General features: G+C 53.2%; 3 protein-coding genes across 3 annotated transcripts; all 3 read left to right on the top strand.

The window, feature by feature from the left end:
- Nucleotides 1-3,201: 3,201 nt before the first annotated feature.
- CCOS01_00833 (uncharacterized protein) lies at nt 3,202-4,340 on the top strand (the record flags this gene model as incomplete). The annotated part of the gene is made up of 4 exons (XM_060449029.1): nt 3,202-3,662; nt 3,815-4,008; nt 4,100-4,169; nt 4,232-4,340. 4 exons carry the CDS (start codon nt 3,202-3,204, stop codon nt 4,338-4,340), a joined length of 834 nt encoding a protein of 277 aa, XP_060320467.1.
- A 2,200-nt stretch (nt 4,341-6,540) lies between these two features.
- Nucleotides 6,541-7,403, top strand: CCOS01_00832 (uncharacterized protein; the record flags this gene model as incomplete). Its single annotated transcript, XM_060449028.1, has 2 exons — nt 6,541-6,792; nt 6,900-7,403. The coding sequence occupies 2 exons, from the start codon at nt 6,541-6,543 to the stop codon at nt 7,401-7,403; spliced, it is 756 nt and encodes a 251-aa protein (XP_060320466.1).
- Nucleotides 7,404-12,958: 5,555 nt separating this feature from the next.
- Nucleotides 12,959-14,412, top strand: CCOS01_00831 (uncharacterized protein; the record flags this gene model as incomplete). Its single annotated transcript, XM_060449027.1, has 6 exons — nt 12,959-13,004; nt 13,064-13,236; nt 13,293-13,376; nt 13,425-13,773; nt 13,826-14,224; nt 14,279-14,412. 6 exons carry the CDS (start codon nt 12,959-12,961, stop codon nt 14,410-14,412), a joined length of 1,185 nt encoding a protein of 394 aa, XP_060320465.1.
- Nucleotides 14,413-15,543: the final 1,131 nt, after the last annotated feature.

The following is a 15,543-nucleotide window of genomic DNA, read 5'->3' as shown; positions in this document are numbered from 1 at the left end:
TCCTAGCAATGTAGCAAAACGTGAAAAAGAAATCTACGACTTTCTGTGAGTAGAAAGAGGGCCACTCGCTTCAACACTCTAGCCAGACACTTGTCTTGGAAACACCGCAAATCAAAAACCCCGTACCTGCGCCGTGGCACACCTTTGGTCGGGTGGCTGTTGTCTCGTTCAGGAGAATCGAAAAATTCGGTCAAACAATCAGGCGGTGAAGAAAGAGTGAAGAAGAAATTTTTGTTGGGAAGCCGGAGAAAAGGAAAAGAAAAAAAAGTTTCTTCGACAGTCTCATCTCACCGCGCCACAACCCTCTCGAGAACCCGTCGGTGAGAGGCCGGTCAACGTTTGCGCACCGACAGAAAATTTTCCTGGCGTTCAGACATGCAGGCGTTGAAACATGTTGCGCTGTCAAAATTGGTGTCATTCGCGGTCCGGGGCCTGCAGAACCTGTCCGTCATCGGCGGATGAAAGAGAGACAGAGAGGGAGACCAAAAAAAAACAAAAAAAAACAAAGAGGCTGCTTTGAACTCGGGATCCGCCTCCTGCCGATCCTGTTGGGCGGGAGATGCGCCCTTAGACCGGCGGCGTGCGTAAGAAGGCTTGCCGTGAGGTGCCACGACAAGACGCGGCTCGGAGGCGGCGATGGCGGCGACAGGAGAGTCCTCAAAGCACGTGGAACGATCTCATTCAGTCAAGGGAGCCGCCGGCTGACTTCTCTGTCTCCCAGACTAGCGATATGGGCTGGTCTTTGGTCCTCATATCGCAACAACAAGCATGGCGCGCCTGACGACGCTCGCATCAGAGGTCTCGCCGTTGTTTGGCAGAGAAACAACCGGCCATAAGTCTAGAACGAAGACCTGGTCGTCGTGCGAGAACCGAGAATAATTGAGGCCGTTGGGAGAAAAGAGCTGAAGATTTCACATCGAGTGAAACAGGATGCCATCGGTACGAGTCACTGGCACCATCTGGACGGGGCGCTACAGCTGCTTTCCGGAAAGGCTGACGGTGTCCTGCAGCGAGGCGTCCGAGGCAACTCGATGATGCAGGTGAATGAAACATCTCTGTGGTTGTGACACAAAGCTCTGCAGCACAACATCTCTGAACACCAGAGCAGACCAACCATGCCGCCATCATCCATGTAGCGTGCCGTTGCAAGGTTGAGGTTGGAGGGTGGTGATACGGGTTTAGCTCAGCATGCAGGTCGCTCGAAAGAGGTGAGGCACAGCAACTCGCAGGCACCCATTGAAGATGGATTGCTTCAGGTGTTCCCCAAGCAGACCGGTAGCTGATCTTGCGGTGGCGGGCTGGCTGGCTGTGACCCATGGCCGGACTGGCGATCTCTCCGAGAATCTGTCACGAACAAAACCAGGTTGGTTTCTGCAAGATGCTTCGTCAGGGACAAGATCATCGACGTGTCGTACGATGCGAGCCAATGCCGGGTCTCGTGCGTGTAATACGCAAGCCCATGTCAACGATGATGGCAATCCGAGATGAGAGAGGGAGGCGCCTTGGAATCGCCGTCAGATGATGAGCCATTGGAGGTTGCTGCATTGCTACAATGTCGAGTTGGTGTGTACATCCTCAACATCTTGGCCGCCATCAGTTGTGATAAAATTTTCAATAGTTAGTGAACATGCACGTACCTGGCTGAAGACCATGGACCTAATACGGCAAGGCAAACTTACAGATGCCCATGCAAATCTGGCCGAAGCGGGATTTAGGACGGGCGTCTGGTTGGCGATCTTGCCGAGCAAAGACACTGCCCGGCAAATGCTGCAGACGACTTGCTCTTCTTCTGTAAAGACCAAAGGTTATCAAAGTGACCGTCGCATCGCAGGGCCCACTCAGCAATACGTCCTGCCTCGTGCACAATTACAGAAGAGTTACATTTGACGCATGCTGTCAGAATAGCACCGTTCCGTCTGATACGCGTTCGCACACCTTACTAGCGGCGGTCGGTGAGAAAGCAGCAGCCGCCGAATGATCCGGGCTTTGTGCATGGAGTACACACACCGAAATAGCTCGGTGGCTGTCGGAGATACGTCAAGGGATCTCAAGACCTTAGTCCAGCCACAAGTTTGTTAGAACTTGCAGCTCGCCATTATTGGTAGCATGCGAGCCCAAGGTGTATTGAAACAGTCCAAGACTCGAAACTTGCCGACCTTTGAGCCACTGTTTTGCTGCTTTGAACTTGTTTGGCACCGACAGCCCCAAGGATTAAAAGACGTTCGCCTTAAAGCGAGTGACCCAGAGCTGAGCTGCATACTGAATGTCTCAATCTAGAGATTACCGGTATGATGGTATCTCGAATCAAGGTCAATCTTTCCATGTCACATGTTGTCGACAGCAAAGTTATCGGACCTTTGCGTGTAATGTTTGTAATGGCAGATCATTTGGCAGCATTTGTAGCCCATCCATTGGCACGGGCAGCCCTGGTAACTAGCCGGCCGCTCGAGATGGGTCTCTGATGCTTCCCCGGGGCCCTCACCGATGAGAATTCGGGCCAGAATTTGTGGGTAAGAAGTCGAAAAGACCAGGCATGATTCGACTGTTCGGCACACCAAGCGGTCTCAACCCCAGCGATTTCCCTTGCGGCTGCAGGCGGCCGTTGCAACTTGGCATATCCATGGTTGAGGGATGAGGTCTGGTGACGATCCATCCAATGGTGAGAGCCGCAAAAATTGCTTTGACCAAGTTCATGTCTGTGCGGCAAGTAGCTAGTTGGGTCGGGATGCACTGACATCTCTCCACTCGCAACCGAGAAAGGGTGTGACGAGAGGAAGCAGGAATAACATCGCCCACGGGACAACATGCCTTCTCTCTTGCAGTAGGCTGGCCTTTCTGTGGCGCAAGATTGTCCTTTGGAGTGTTTGAGGACCCACCATCTATCGACCGTGTGACGGTAAAAGTACGTTGCGCGGTTGCTTCGGTCGTGGGATTTCGCAGTACCGGGCCAGGCCGGAGATAGCAAGCGTTGACCTGAAGCCTGTTGAGTTGCAATGCCTGGAACTCTGTAGTATCGACGTGCTTCACTTTTGTCATATATCTTTTCTTTCTCCAACGGGTAATTTGGAAGGGTTTCATCGGGAATTCTGAGTTTTACGGCAGAATGCCACGTTGGAGTTCAGCCACGCGAACGACGAGCGGCTTTCATGGACCGCTTGCCGTCCGTTGAGTGCGCCATCCCATGAGCAACGTCTTCAACCCATGCCCCTGTGCCCTTCCCGATGGAGGCTAAGTAGGTTGGCGGCGGGATGGTTGGAATGCTATGGCCAGGAGGTCTGGAAGCCATGCGGCTGCCGCGAAAGGGATGCGGTGACGAGATGTAGTGCATTACCGCTCGGCTCAGGAATTCAGAGGAGGCCCTGGCAGGCCAGTCAACGGATGCGTGGCAGGGGGCCGACATGGGAACTCGCACACGTCTTAGTCCAACGACAAGCTCTGTCTGTGCATCTCAACCAACAGGAATGGAACTCCTTCTCCCCCAAAGATGGCCTGCAGGACATTAAATGCAAGTCAAACAAGTCCGTGACCCGGAGCGCGCCTCTCTACTGCCGTATATTGAAGCTGTGTACTCCCAGAGACGCAGACGCAGACGCGGACGCAGTAGGCAATCCAAATCTTGAGGCTCACGTGGTCGGAAGAGGGTATCGGATCGGACGTATAAGGTAAGTGGGCAACCCAACGCAAAGGTCGAGTCGGCGTCGGTGGCGGACCAGCCGTGGTAGCCGAACGATGATCAGCCAGTCGCAGAGAACCCGAATGTGACTTTGAGGGCGACGACGGGAGCTCGTGGTTGCCAGTTAATAACGCACCGTAGGGGCGGATTCTTTCGACGGAGGCGGGCAACAATATTGGCCAGATCGGCCGACCAATCCGGGCAGCGACGACACGGCTGCAGGGACAAGCCAGCGCCCACGGCGACTGAGAAGGGTTGTATTAGTCAGGCCAGCCCACAGCTTTTCAATATGATGCTTCATGCCGTATGGAAGGCCAGGCCAGCGAAGAGACAAGGTACGTCGCGTTACCCGAGAGCAGTGTGCCAGGACTTGCTGGTATACTTGACTGGCGATGGCGAGGCATGTTGTAGAACTGACCTCGTCAGCCCAAAAAGCCTTCAGGGCGAGCGACATAGAGAGAAGACAGCGCAAAATTTTTGGCACATTGCGGCTTATGTGAGGCTAAACCCCCCCCCCCCCCCTCCCGTCCGCGCTTTTGTCAATCGTGTGGTCACTAGTCCGTATGTCCGCGTCGCCCGTTCCTTCGGAGGTTTCATTTCGGCAGAGACAGGGCACCGGGCTGCAGACTGGATGCCGGGACGGAAGAGGGTCACCGCTGGTGTGTGAGGTGTGCGTACGTGTGGTGGGTGGTGGACATTGCTGGATGGGAGGCTGCGCATTCGATGACGAAGAAAAACAGCTGGGCGCATGGTTGCTGTAGCAGATTTTGTCCGATTCTCAGGCCCTGTTTGGAGACGGTGCAGTGAGCCGATGGAGACTCGAGCAGGAGCTTCAGACACACGAACCCCTTGGTGAGGGAAGCTGACGACGTTGACAACCTGTGCTGGGTTGATTCAAAGTAAAGCTTCAATGGCTGAGGTGGTAACAAGAACCCAGATACCTTTGGCCGGCTTCTGGGTGGTGTGTGTAATTGTGAGAACTCAGAAGTCTCACAGTGAGTCGCTGCCCGCATGGGTGGGTTCACAATGTCTAGGTAGTCTCCTTTTCCTGAATCCTGGGAAGCTGCGTGCGTGCCGGCCGGTTTAGATGTGTCCCCTGATTATTGAGGCTCCCCGTTGCGTGGTACGATACCGATACAGCTCCTGTTCGGCGGCCGTGGTTGCCAATAAAACCTGCCACGATCCAAGGGGGAATGCCCCTTGCGGCTCGTCGTGTCGAGCTTGCCTCGCTAGAAACGCCGGACTGAATATTATGACCATTGACACCGGGGTGGGAGGGGAATACCCAGCAAAGAGGAGAGTACCTCAGGAGCAGGAGCAGGAGCATGAGCTGGGGCCAGATGCGCCTAGAGTGCCAGGCAAAGAATAAAGAAAAATGATCAGATGCTGCTGACCCTCTGGTGGTCCAGGTGAACCTAAAATCCATCATTAGCGTCGCATGAGAAAGGTCATGAGACCTGTTTGTATCCAGAAAAAGACAGACCGAACCCTGGGGGGCTGCGCCGCAGGACGGGGTCTGCTAGAGAGGTACCATTGCTAACAGTTCCCACAGCCCACTACGCTCTCCTCCTCTTTCCTCCACAAGGGACCAGCCAGCCCACTGCACCTGAGGTGAGGTGAGGTGAGGTGCAAGCCCGTAGTCCGCAGGTGAGGGTTCTCTCTTCGTACGGTGAGGTACGGAGTCGTGAGAGTGTCGTGAGAGTGTACGGACACGCTTCCTCGTGACTCTCGAGCCGTGATGTGATTATTTCTTTCCAGAGTCAAGTCCCTTAGGTAAGTTCCATTCTTTCCTCATAAGTTTTGCATCCATAGGATGGAAGGTACCTAGGTACCGAATTTTGTTTTTGCGAGCCCCTCCTTTAGTCCTTCCCGCCGTTGAGCTCTGGCCCTGGGCTGCCATTGGATGATAGACAGTCCGCTGCTGGCGGCTGGCCTACCTACTTGTAACCTTACCCGTCATTCTAGCACTCCGTACCGAGTACCTAATTACGCAGGAAAGTGAAGCATGTCACATGCATCGAAAGCTTAGGTAATGATCCATCATCGAATCCTGCCTTACAGGTTACGGATACAGCATGGCAGCAACACGCGATTATATGGAGCACGTGGACAAGGGCCCTTGAGCCAAAGTGACGGCGTGACGAGAACACATCCCAGGCCCCTTGCTGGAGTCCCGGAAAGGCGCCAGCGAGTCGTAACCACCAAATCACAATTCCCAGGCACCCCAAGTTGCCTCCAAGTTACCAGAAAAGCAGGCCAGCCGACAAAAATAGACCCGCCGTTGCTTGCTGGATCCAGTATGTTGGTCAAGAGGCTCAAGAACCCATGCGCTTCCTGGCTGCATGATTCAACAAGCTTGCCTATCCAGCCAGTATCGAGTACGGGGTGCTCCTTTCTCGACTCTCCGTACCTTACTGCGTAGTACCTCACCTTACTACGGATACTTCGTACTGCGGACTGCCATTGTTATGCTGCCGCAAACTTTGGGCGCACGTCCTACCTCGTTGAAGCCCAAGCCCCAAACCAGGGCCGGGAGCTTGGACCGTGCAATGACGTAGGAGTCTTTCATCAACATGAGGCATTCGCAACTAGACCAGCTGTCATTACCTCAATTACTGCATCGCTGTGGGCATCATCAGGAAATAACACATCCAACTATAATTGCCCGCTTGGCATGATCGGATGTTAAAAAGAGTGACAGCGCATCTGCTCACCAAGCTGGTTGTGGTGGCTTGCAGCCGTAGCGTACTAATGCCGATGTGCTCGCGACAATCAGATAGACGTTGGACGAAACTAAATCTGTGTTGGCTCGACTGCGGCAACCGCCAAGTAGTTGAACGAATGAAAGCCATGCCCGTCCAAAGTCAATGGCTTTGATGGCCCCTTCTGGGTCTCGCACTCCGTGCAAATCCAACCCTTGTCGATCCAGTGCGGCCATTTTGGCTGTCGTTGTCGTCCAACTTCATCGTCGACTTGTAGCTGACAACGTCGCTTGCAAGGCCCTACCTAGCGGTTCTCACATCTCGATTCCGGCAAGGGAAGCCACAGAACCAGGAGGCAGATCCTACTATGCTGTCACGGCCCAAGGGTTGACGGACCCAGGCAATAGCAACCGGTTCGTGCGATGACTCCACTTGGTTGTTCACAAAGAGCATCCGCTCATGGGGATTGGTGTCATGCTGTGCCTCCATCAACTACTGTACTGTGCTTGGCCCGTCTTGCTAATGTAGTGTTGCTGCGATACTTCGTAAACGACTTTGTGGTCCTGGAGAAACACCAACTTCACATTGGCGAGCTCCAGGCTCCACCCTCTCGGCCCCTCCTCAACGAGACGCGAGCCACAACCACGACTCCTGCTGGGCTCATTGCCCCGCACTTGGCCGTTTCCTCCACACATGGGAACGTCGTCATAGGACCTTTCGGACAAGTCTCTTTGGCGGGGTTGGGCCCTAGAGGGGACAAGGCAATATCCAAGGAGGAGTGGGAGGATCCAGCAGCACAGGAACCCGGAGCCACAACAAATGAAGAGTCTCCGTGGACTCTGGAGAGAGAGAAAGTTCCAAAAGTCCATATCTGGGTTTCCCTGAGACTCTTTGCCTATCCCATGGACGGTGAGATGCGCAAAATCCCTCTGCTTTCCCCTTTTCTCTCACCCCTTCTCTGCTGTTGGCCGCCCGCAGCAGGGCACGCGCCAAGGCAAGCCGCAAGCCACGGAAGCTCTGACCATTGACTAGCACCAGCTTTATCCCTTCCCATCAATCCAGGCATCCCCTCCTCATCGTAGCTCGGCGAGGTTTAACCCAGTGACTGCATCCCTGCTCTTGCATGTCCAGACGGCCGAACAGACTGTCAGAGGCGACCAGAGCGTCCTGGACTCCATTCGAGTGCAGAACATATGCGGCGGGCGAATCCCAACATAAAAGAAAGCATGATGTGAAAACTCTTTGCCCACCCACAGCGCCGTCAGAACAGGGGACTCTGCAAATCCAGGCCATCCGCAGCATAGACTTGTTCCCTTGGACCTGGAATCGCTGGACACAATGCTGGCAACTAGCTACTGCCAAATTCGCCGTCAAGCTGCTTGAGATGTAGAGAAAACGCATTCTAAGGTGGTATGTAGATGAGTCTGCCATCCTGCAGGTAGAAAAACCTCCATCGGCGGTCGGATGTGGCGATTATGAACTGCAAGGTTCTGCGGTTGTCTTGACGCTGTCTTGATCTTCCAAACTGGAAGCGTTGCTGTCACTTCGAGTCCAGCTGTGTCAAAGGTAACATGTCGTTTCCACGAATGGCTAACCCAGGGGAATATGTTGTTCCCTGCCTTGTTAAGAAATCTAGTTGATTCATAGTGAACATCGAATCTTCAAGCAACGAACGATCAAAACCTCTCGTGCGGCGTCTAGGAGGCGGGCAGGGCCATTGGGAGCGTGGCGGGCCACGGAAGAAAATGAAGTCAGGTTGGAAGAACCGTGCGAGTGCCTATTGGACCCTGCAGAATCGGGGCCGCTCAGCAGGTTGGTCTTGAGGCGCATTGGTAGCCGGCTACGCAAGATACTAAGGTAGTGCGTGCCTTAATCACATCGAGTTGTCGCGCGTCGTGTACTAGGATGATACACGTAGAAGACCCAGCAGGTCAGCTGGCCAAAGGTACCCGGCAGTACCCTAGCGAATGACAGCGGATTAGTGGACACGGCCCGTTTTGGTCCAAGGTACGGTAGCAAATGTGGGATGAGCAATCCTCGAGGGCCGGGAAGAGAGGGGTTTGTGGCACGTACATGATGGAAGCGTTATGGTCATGATGGAGGCTGAGAAGATGAAAGGGAGTTGACTGCTTCGGTATCTCAACGGTAGATATTGAGGAAGTATCCGTAAGGTAGGCAAGCAACCTAAGGCAACACGGCAAGATAGGCTCGATAGTACTTGGGGGAGGCAGGGGCAGTTGCTATCACCTCTCCCTACCTACCTTACAGACAGTCCGACGGTGTCTCAAAGAAACTACCGGCCTATTAGGTAAGGAAAGTCTCCGTACGTGTGAGTAGGCAAGTAAAATGCTCGTTGGATTCTTCATCCTCCACCGCTAGGGCTTGTCTGCAAAAGCCGCACCGAATGTTCCATTGGGATGTTGTGAATACTCTAAAGATTGTGATGAATGTGTGGAAAAGATTCGTATCGTATTGATTCTTTTCTTTCGCTTTTCCTTGCAAATGGGAAGCCCAGTCCGAACCCAAGTTTCTCTTCAGGTAGGCACGCAGATGCATACTACCCCATGTGCCTGCGTGCGTGCCTACCTTACCTTAAGTTACTTGCTGACCACGTCGGGTACAGAGTACTTGAAGGTATAAAATCAGCCAAGGCAGAACGAGTGAACGGCCATGGTATTTACTGTGCCACCTACCTTACCATGACGGAAGACACATGTGTACTTGAGGTAGGCACTATGTTAGGTGGTAGGTACCTAGCTTCCATTGAGAAGAATAAGACAGAAGAGTACGTATTCAAATGTTCGTAGCTGGCTTGGAAGACCTGGACAGCTGGGAAACAGCACGGCAGGTACCTTACTGAGGCAAGCCCGGTTGACAGCTGGAGAGCAGACAGGGAGGTACTGCGTACACATCCATTGGCTTTTTTGACTTCCGCTTGCCGAGTTTTAGCGCCTGCCTCCCCGTCTCAAAATGAGCACATGAGCAAGCCTGGTGCAGCGGGTCCTTGTCTGGAGACGACGAGGGGACGACAATGAAAGGCTAACCTGGAGCCATTCGAACTGCGTGTCCCGCCGGTGCTTGGTCCCCACCTCACCAGAGCTCTGGACTCAGCCTGGACTCTACATTAGGCACTCTGTAACAAGGTAGACTCGATGGGTTTGTCAACGGAAGATAGACAACAGCACAGAAGAAAAAGACATCCATTTGATCTGCTCTCTACCCGTTGTGGGCGGGCAGATTTATCGACTTGAGTTGCTGATTCTGCCGTTAGTGTTTTGCTGCGTAGCGGCGCCTTCCTGGTCGATCAAGTCCCAGGGTTGGGTGCCAAACGTAAGGTACCTACCTACCTACTTTGAACTGTTTACGGATGGATACTTGAGTACTTTCTCGCGGCTTTCCTGGGCGACTGCATGCTGTATCTTTGGACCAGAGCTCGTTCATTGCAGGCTGCTCATCACTTATTACCTGTTGTTGTCCGGCTCTGTTGTCTTTCAACCTGCCTCGAGCAAAAGCAGCGTGTCGTGCGTAGATCATCTCAAGTTTGACTTGCGTCGAGACTCGACAAAACCATACCCATCTGGCTCTGCAACGCAACATCCCTCAATGCCAAAGTTTGGAAGCTCTTCAGTAATGAAGTGCTGCGGTTCTCTCCCGAACCGCACGCAACCTTGAGCTACTTTCCGGCACCTTGAGCACGGCCCCTCTCTGGATCCCGGGTGGTCTGCTCCTTCGAGAACCGTAGTGTACCCTCACGTTCTCGGCGACATGTCCTGGACTACATCACTTGCTTTAATAATGTCGTCTCCATTGTGTATGGACAGTTGCATGGCATTCGATATCTTACTGTCTGTTCGGGTCAACGTTCAATCTCGAGTGTGGTTCAGACGATCAAGCTGGGATCTCTTGTTGCCACTTCTGGGAGCCGCTTTAGGTACTTTGTCTGTTGCTTTGTGGGATAGGCCCGACAACCTTGAGGAAGCAGTCTTGCGGGAGTCCATGGTGTTGACAAGCCTGAGAATACTCTAGTGACTTGCCTGTTTAACGTCGTTCGAACTGTCACCGTAGACACCAAATTGTATTGAGCGTGTGCTCTCTCCAGTCATTAAATTGCGAGCAACTCAGGCACTAGGCAGTCACACTGAGAATGAGAGTATCGCGAAGAAGGCGGATGAAGAGAAGGAAGGCCGGGAACCAGAGTCCGTGCAAGATCTATCATGAGGGGCGTCTAATTGAACATAACTTGATAGTGGGCCGAGGAGAATTGTCAAACGTGAAGTTGATGGCGATGTGGTATCCTGGCAGAGTCGTACTGAGGTAGCCGCGGCAAGTAGCAATGATGAAGTAAAAGGTACTGAGACATCTTGCCATGGATGGCGACGATAGCTTCAGTTCGTTTGCCTAGGTATGCATTTTCTGATGCATTTTTATTTTATTTTATTTCATTGATATCCCCTCCCCCTCGTGCCGTACTGAGATGTACATACTTCAGCACCCCAAGGCTCAGGTAAGGTCAGTACCTAAGTAAGGTAGGTACCTAGGCCACCCCCCTTGTCCCAGTGACTGGAGTTGGGACGCACTCCGTCATTCCTCGTCCAGCTGCGCGCGCTAGTCTGCCCTGCCGTGTGGTCCGCGAGGCCTCAAGCCCAAAAGGCAAAAGACCACAGAGCAAGACCAAGACGCACAATCCACCCCGGGCTGCGGGCTGCTGCCCCTCTTTCGAAGTACCTCCCTACCTCTCCCCTGCCGTGCCAGGCGTGCCAGGCGTGCCTTCCCTCGTACCTCACGGATACCTTACCTTACCTTACCTTGCCTACTTCAATCCACGTCTCCACCACCGACCACTCCTTCCCACCAACCAACCCACCTCGCGTTTCTCTAAACGGCGTGACAACATCCTCCTTCTCCCACCTCTTGGGTACCTAACCTGAACTTCACCAAACCTCTCACCCCCCCGTGCATTGCTCTTCCTCTTCTCACCTTCAACTGGCATTTCGCCTCGACTTTCGTCGTCTCCAACATACAGATACCTCAACGCAAAGCTCCCCTCCATCAGCCACCAGCCATCACACCCATCTGTCCTCGAAACCACTTCGGTTCCAAACCTCACGATCCTTCTTCGCCGCCCGAAGAAGCACTGTCTCCCGTCTGCCCACCCGCACCGCACCCGCACCCGCAGACCACCACCCACCCCAGCAAACCAAAGCTCCCCCAGGCAGTCATCGCCTCTGCTCCATTTCTTTCTCTTTCAACGCACCTTGCCTGTAGCCGCCGGCCGCAACTACTCTGAGAGCACCACGAGAGGAGAAAGGTTCATTCTACCATCTTTCTTGTCTTCCTACAATCCCGCCTTCGTCGACAATTTCCAGTCATTGTAAGTAATTCTTGCCTTTCTCCCTCGAGCTAGCCCTCCTCCATCCAATTCCTCTCACTTCGTGTCCCATGAGGCAGAAACAACACCATGATCACTATCCTTGAGCTTGCTTGATCCGCCTGCCCTGCCCCTCAGCGACGTACCGTGCCGTCATCACCACATTCCCCCTTCCCAGTCCACTTCCTCCTTCTTCACCACTCGCTTCCACAACGCTGGACCGCAACCCGCCGAATCTTTCCCTGTTTCTCGGCCCGTCATTAGCAGCTCACCTACACGCGAGAGAAGTGGTCTTTGCTGTGTGGTGGTGACCTTAGTTTCCGCCCAAGGTGTTTCTAGGTAAGGTAGCTGCTTCGCTCGCACTACCAGCCTGCACGTACCTGGCATTTTCCCCTCTGCCTGAGCGAAAAATCACCTCACTGCGTACTGCATGCATAGCGCAGCGCATATACACACAACACTGCCCACCCCCTCTTATCCTCTCTGTCTTGTCTGTCTTCCACGTCCTAAACCTGTCCTGTCCTGGCTTGCTCTGCCCTCCTCTTCCTCCGCTGGCTGCTACCTCACCTCTTCCAATACTTCCGCTTCTTCTGCTCCTCGCCTTGCCACCATTCGCCTTGCATCGTCGCCATCATTCATATTCCCCTGCCCTGCCATTTTCTCCCTCTCCCTGTCAAAATACCTCCCCACCCCGCACCCCTCGACCGTCCGTCCGTCATCCTCGCTCATCACTGCTCGTCGCACAACACGCTCCATACCCTGCTCCATCGTCAACCTATCAATCACCACCGACTTGTTCAAATCTTACACTGCCAGACGGGCTGCTAATCAACCAAATCATCAGCTCCCCGGAGATTGCTCAACGTCGACTTTGACACAAATCCAAAATTCCCTTAGCGGGCGAGACTGAACCGATCCCCGACGCGAATCCGCTACCGGCGCCGCTCTCAATTACAACCTGCCTCGCGACCACACCTGCATCCATTTCTTTGGCTCTCGAAGCAAGCGATTGGTTCGTCGGCTCCCTACTTCACTCTCGTGCAATCACCCTTGCACGAATCCCACGCCAGCGAAGCATAGTTCTCGTCCTCCGCTGCCCATCACGGCCCGCCTTCGAGTCTCGGATCCGTTACCCCTCACTCCTCTCGATCTCAACTTGCCCAACATCGGCCAACAATAGCAGGGCTTTGCCGTGCTGACAACACCTTCCGAGCCATGGCGCAGAACCGCCCCGCCGCCTTCAACACTCTCAGAATGGGAGGTAAGCTACAGCCAGCTGGAAACCAATTCCTTCCATGGCCATACTAACGTGACTGCCAGAGGTTATTCGCGAAAAGGTCCAGGACGGGATCACTGGAGAGACAAGAGATCTCCAGTACACGCAATGCAAGATTGTTGGCAACGGCTCTTTTGGTGTCGTCTTCCAGACCAAGCTCTCGCCTTCAGGAGAAGATGCGGCTATCAAGCGTGTCCTCCAGGACAAGAGGTTCAAGGTTCGCCATACTATCTACCGACCATGTTTTGCTATGGCATGCTGACTTGTCCAAAGAACCGAGAACTGCAGATCATGCGGATTGTCCGGCATCCCAACATCGTACAGCTGAAGGCGTTTTACTACTCCAACGGCGAACGCGTAAGCATTGTCTATGCCCGAACCCGAATATATGCTGACACGACACAGAAAGATGAGGTGTATCTCAACCTTGTCCAGGAGTTCGTTCCCGAGACCGTTTACCGTGCGTCCCGTTTCTTCAACAAGATGAAGACGACAATGCCCATTCTCGAGGTTAAGCTTTACATCTACCAGCTCTTCCGCGCCCTCGCCTACATCCATTCTCAAGGCATTTGCCATCGTGATATCAAGCCTCAAAACCTTCTCCTTGATCCTACTTCAGGCATCTTGAAGCTTTGCGATTTCGGTAGCGCCAAGATCTTGGTCGAGAACGAGCCAAATGTGTCGTATATCTGCTCTCGATACTACCGTGCACCAGAACTGATTTTTGGTGCCACAAACTACACTACCAAGATTGGTGAGCTCATTGATACCGTCGGCGAACCCCTAATGCTAACATTTTATGACAGACGTATGGTCTACCGGTTGTGTTATGGCAGAACTGATGCTCGGACAACCCCTCTTCCCTGGAGAGTCAGGCATTGATCAATTAGTCGAGATCATCAAGGTCCTGGGCACTCCAACACGAGAGCAGATTCGCACCATGAACCCTAACTACATGGAACACAAATTCCCACAGATCAAGCCGCACCCCTTCGCTAAGGTCTTTAGGAAGGCAGATGCGAACGCCATTGACTTGATCGCGCGCCTTCTTGAGTACACCCCTACCGAGAGACAAGCGGCTGTGGAAGCCATGGTTCATCCTTTCTTTGATGAGCTGAGAGACCCGAGCACGAGATTGCCCGACTCTCGTCATCAAAGCGGCGAGATTCGGGATCTGCCACCTCTTTTCGACTTCACTCGACATGGTCAGTATTCTACTCCGATTACGTCCGCTTCGTAATTTCTGACAACTTTGCTAGAACTATCGATTGCCCCGAACCTGAACCACCAGTTGGTGCCCGCGCACATCAAGCCCGTACTCGCAGGAAGAGGATTGGACATTGACAACTTTACTCCGATCCCAAAGGCCGACATGATGGCCAAATTGGATTGAGCCAGCCGAAGACTTGTCCAGGAACTCAGCGCACTCGTGGATCGTTCCCGACTTATCTCGGCTGCAAGCCTATCGTTCGACCAGCGCACACCGAGATGGAGTTCTTGCATGAAATGTAGGGGCATCGGCCTCGACCGGACGATGGACCAAATGACGATGAGATGTTACACGTGCGATGACGACTTGAAGCTGGACTGCATCGAATGCTCAAAGCGCAAAGGCTTACTGGCGAGGATTTGCGAGGTATCTTGTGCTTCGTCAAGTGTCGGCCCTTCCACTACAGTGTAGAGGAGGCACGGCAAGAACTGGGCTATTGGGGTACGCCTACGGATCCCGCAATACATGACCACCTTTTCATAGGAGGCTGTATTGCTGCGTATTGCGAAAGACGCCATTCTGGACTATATCACGATACAGGATTCTGAATGGCTTTCAATTTGTTCTTCACCTTATTATCGAAAACGCTTCAGGACGCTTTGGCAAACGATTGTCTGGACGGTTCAGCCTCGCCTTTCTTCGTCTTCTCGTCACTCAGTATGGTCTGGCAAGACTTCCTCAATTATCAGAACTCGGGAGTGCAGGGAAGATACTACGTACGATTATGGGGTTAAATCATCTCATGGTTGCTGGTAGAGAAAGGAGGAAGCTCTGGAGTCGGGATGCCCTCTCCTGTTGGTTGGGAGACGTGGGCGGTAGGTCTGGATTGGTATTAGGCATGATTCCGAGGAAAAGATTTTAGCTTTCTCTGTTTATTTATGGCAACGCAACGACGGCGAGCCAAGGAGGTCAATTAAAAGGGTCGGGACTGGCTACTTTGCTCAGACATTGGGAAAGGCTGCTATTATGAATTTGGCTCGGAGTGGCCTAGCAGAACAACTGCCAGGCAATCGACTCTATTCTTCATTCTGGGCTCATGGCTGGTATTGTTTCACACTTGTTTGCATGTGATGATGTATTATTCTCGACCGCCGAAAGTAGAAACTTGAAGCCAAGAGACCATTTAGTGAGGTCGGGTGTACAGAGAGGTATTCACACAACGTGAGGATACGAGTGAGGTACCTAGCTATGGCTCTAGCGGGAACCTGGGTGTGTCCTGTCTCTGTGTGGTTCTGCCTCAGGCCAAAACGCAAC

The sequence above is a fragment of the Colletotrichum costaricense genome (genome assembly GCF_030867565.1).
Source record: "Colletotrichum costaricense strain IMI 309622 chromosome Unknown Scaffold_1.1, whole genome shotgun sequence".
NCBI lineage: Eukaryota > Fungi > Ascomycota > Sordariomycetes > Glomerellales > Glomerellaceae > Colletotrichum > Colletotrichum costaricense.
Note: the sequence above shows the minus strand (reverse complement) of the source record. Positions and strands in the feature narration are given on the sequence as shown.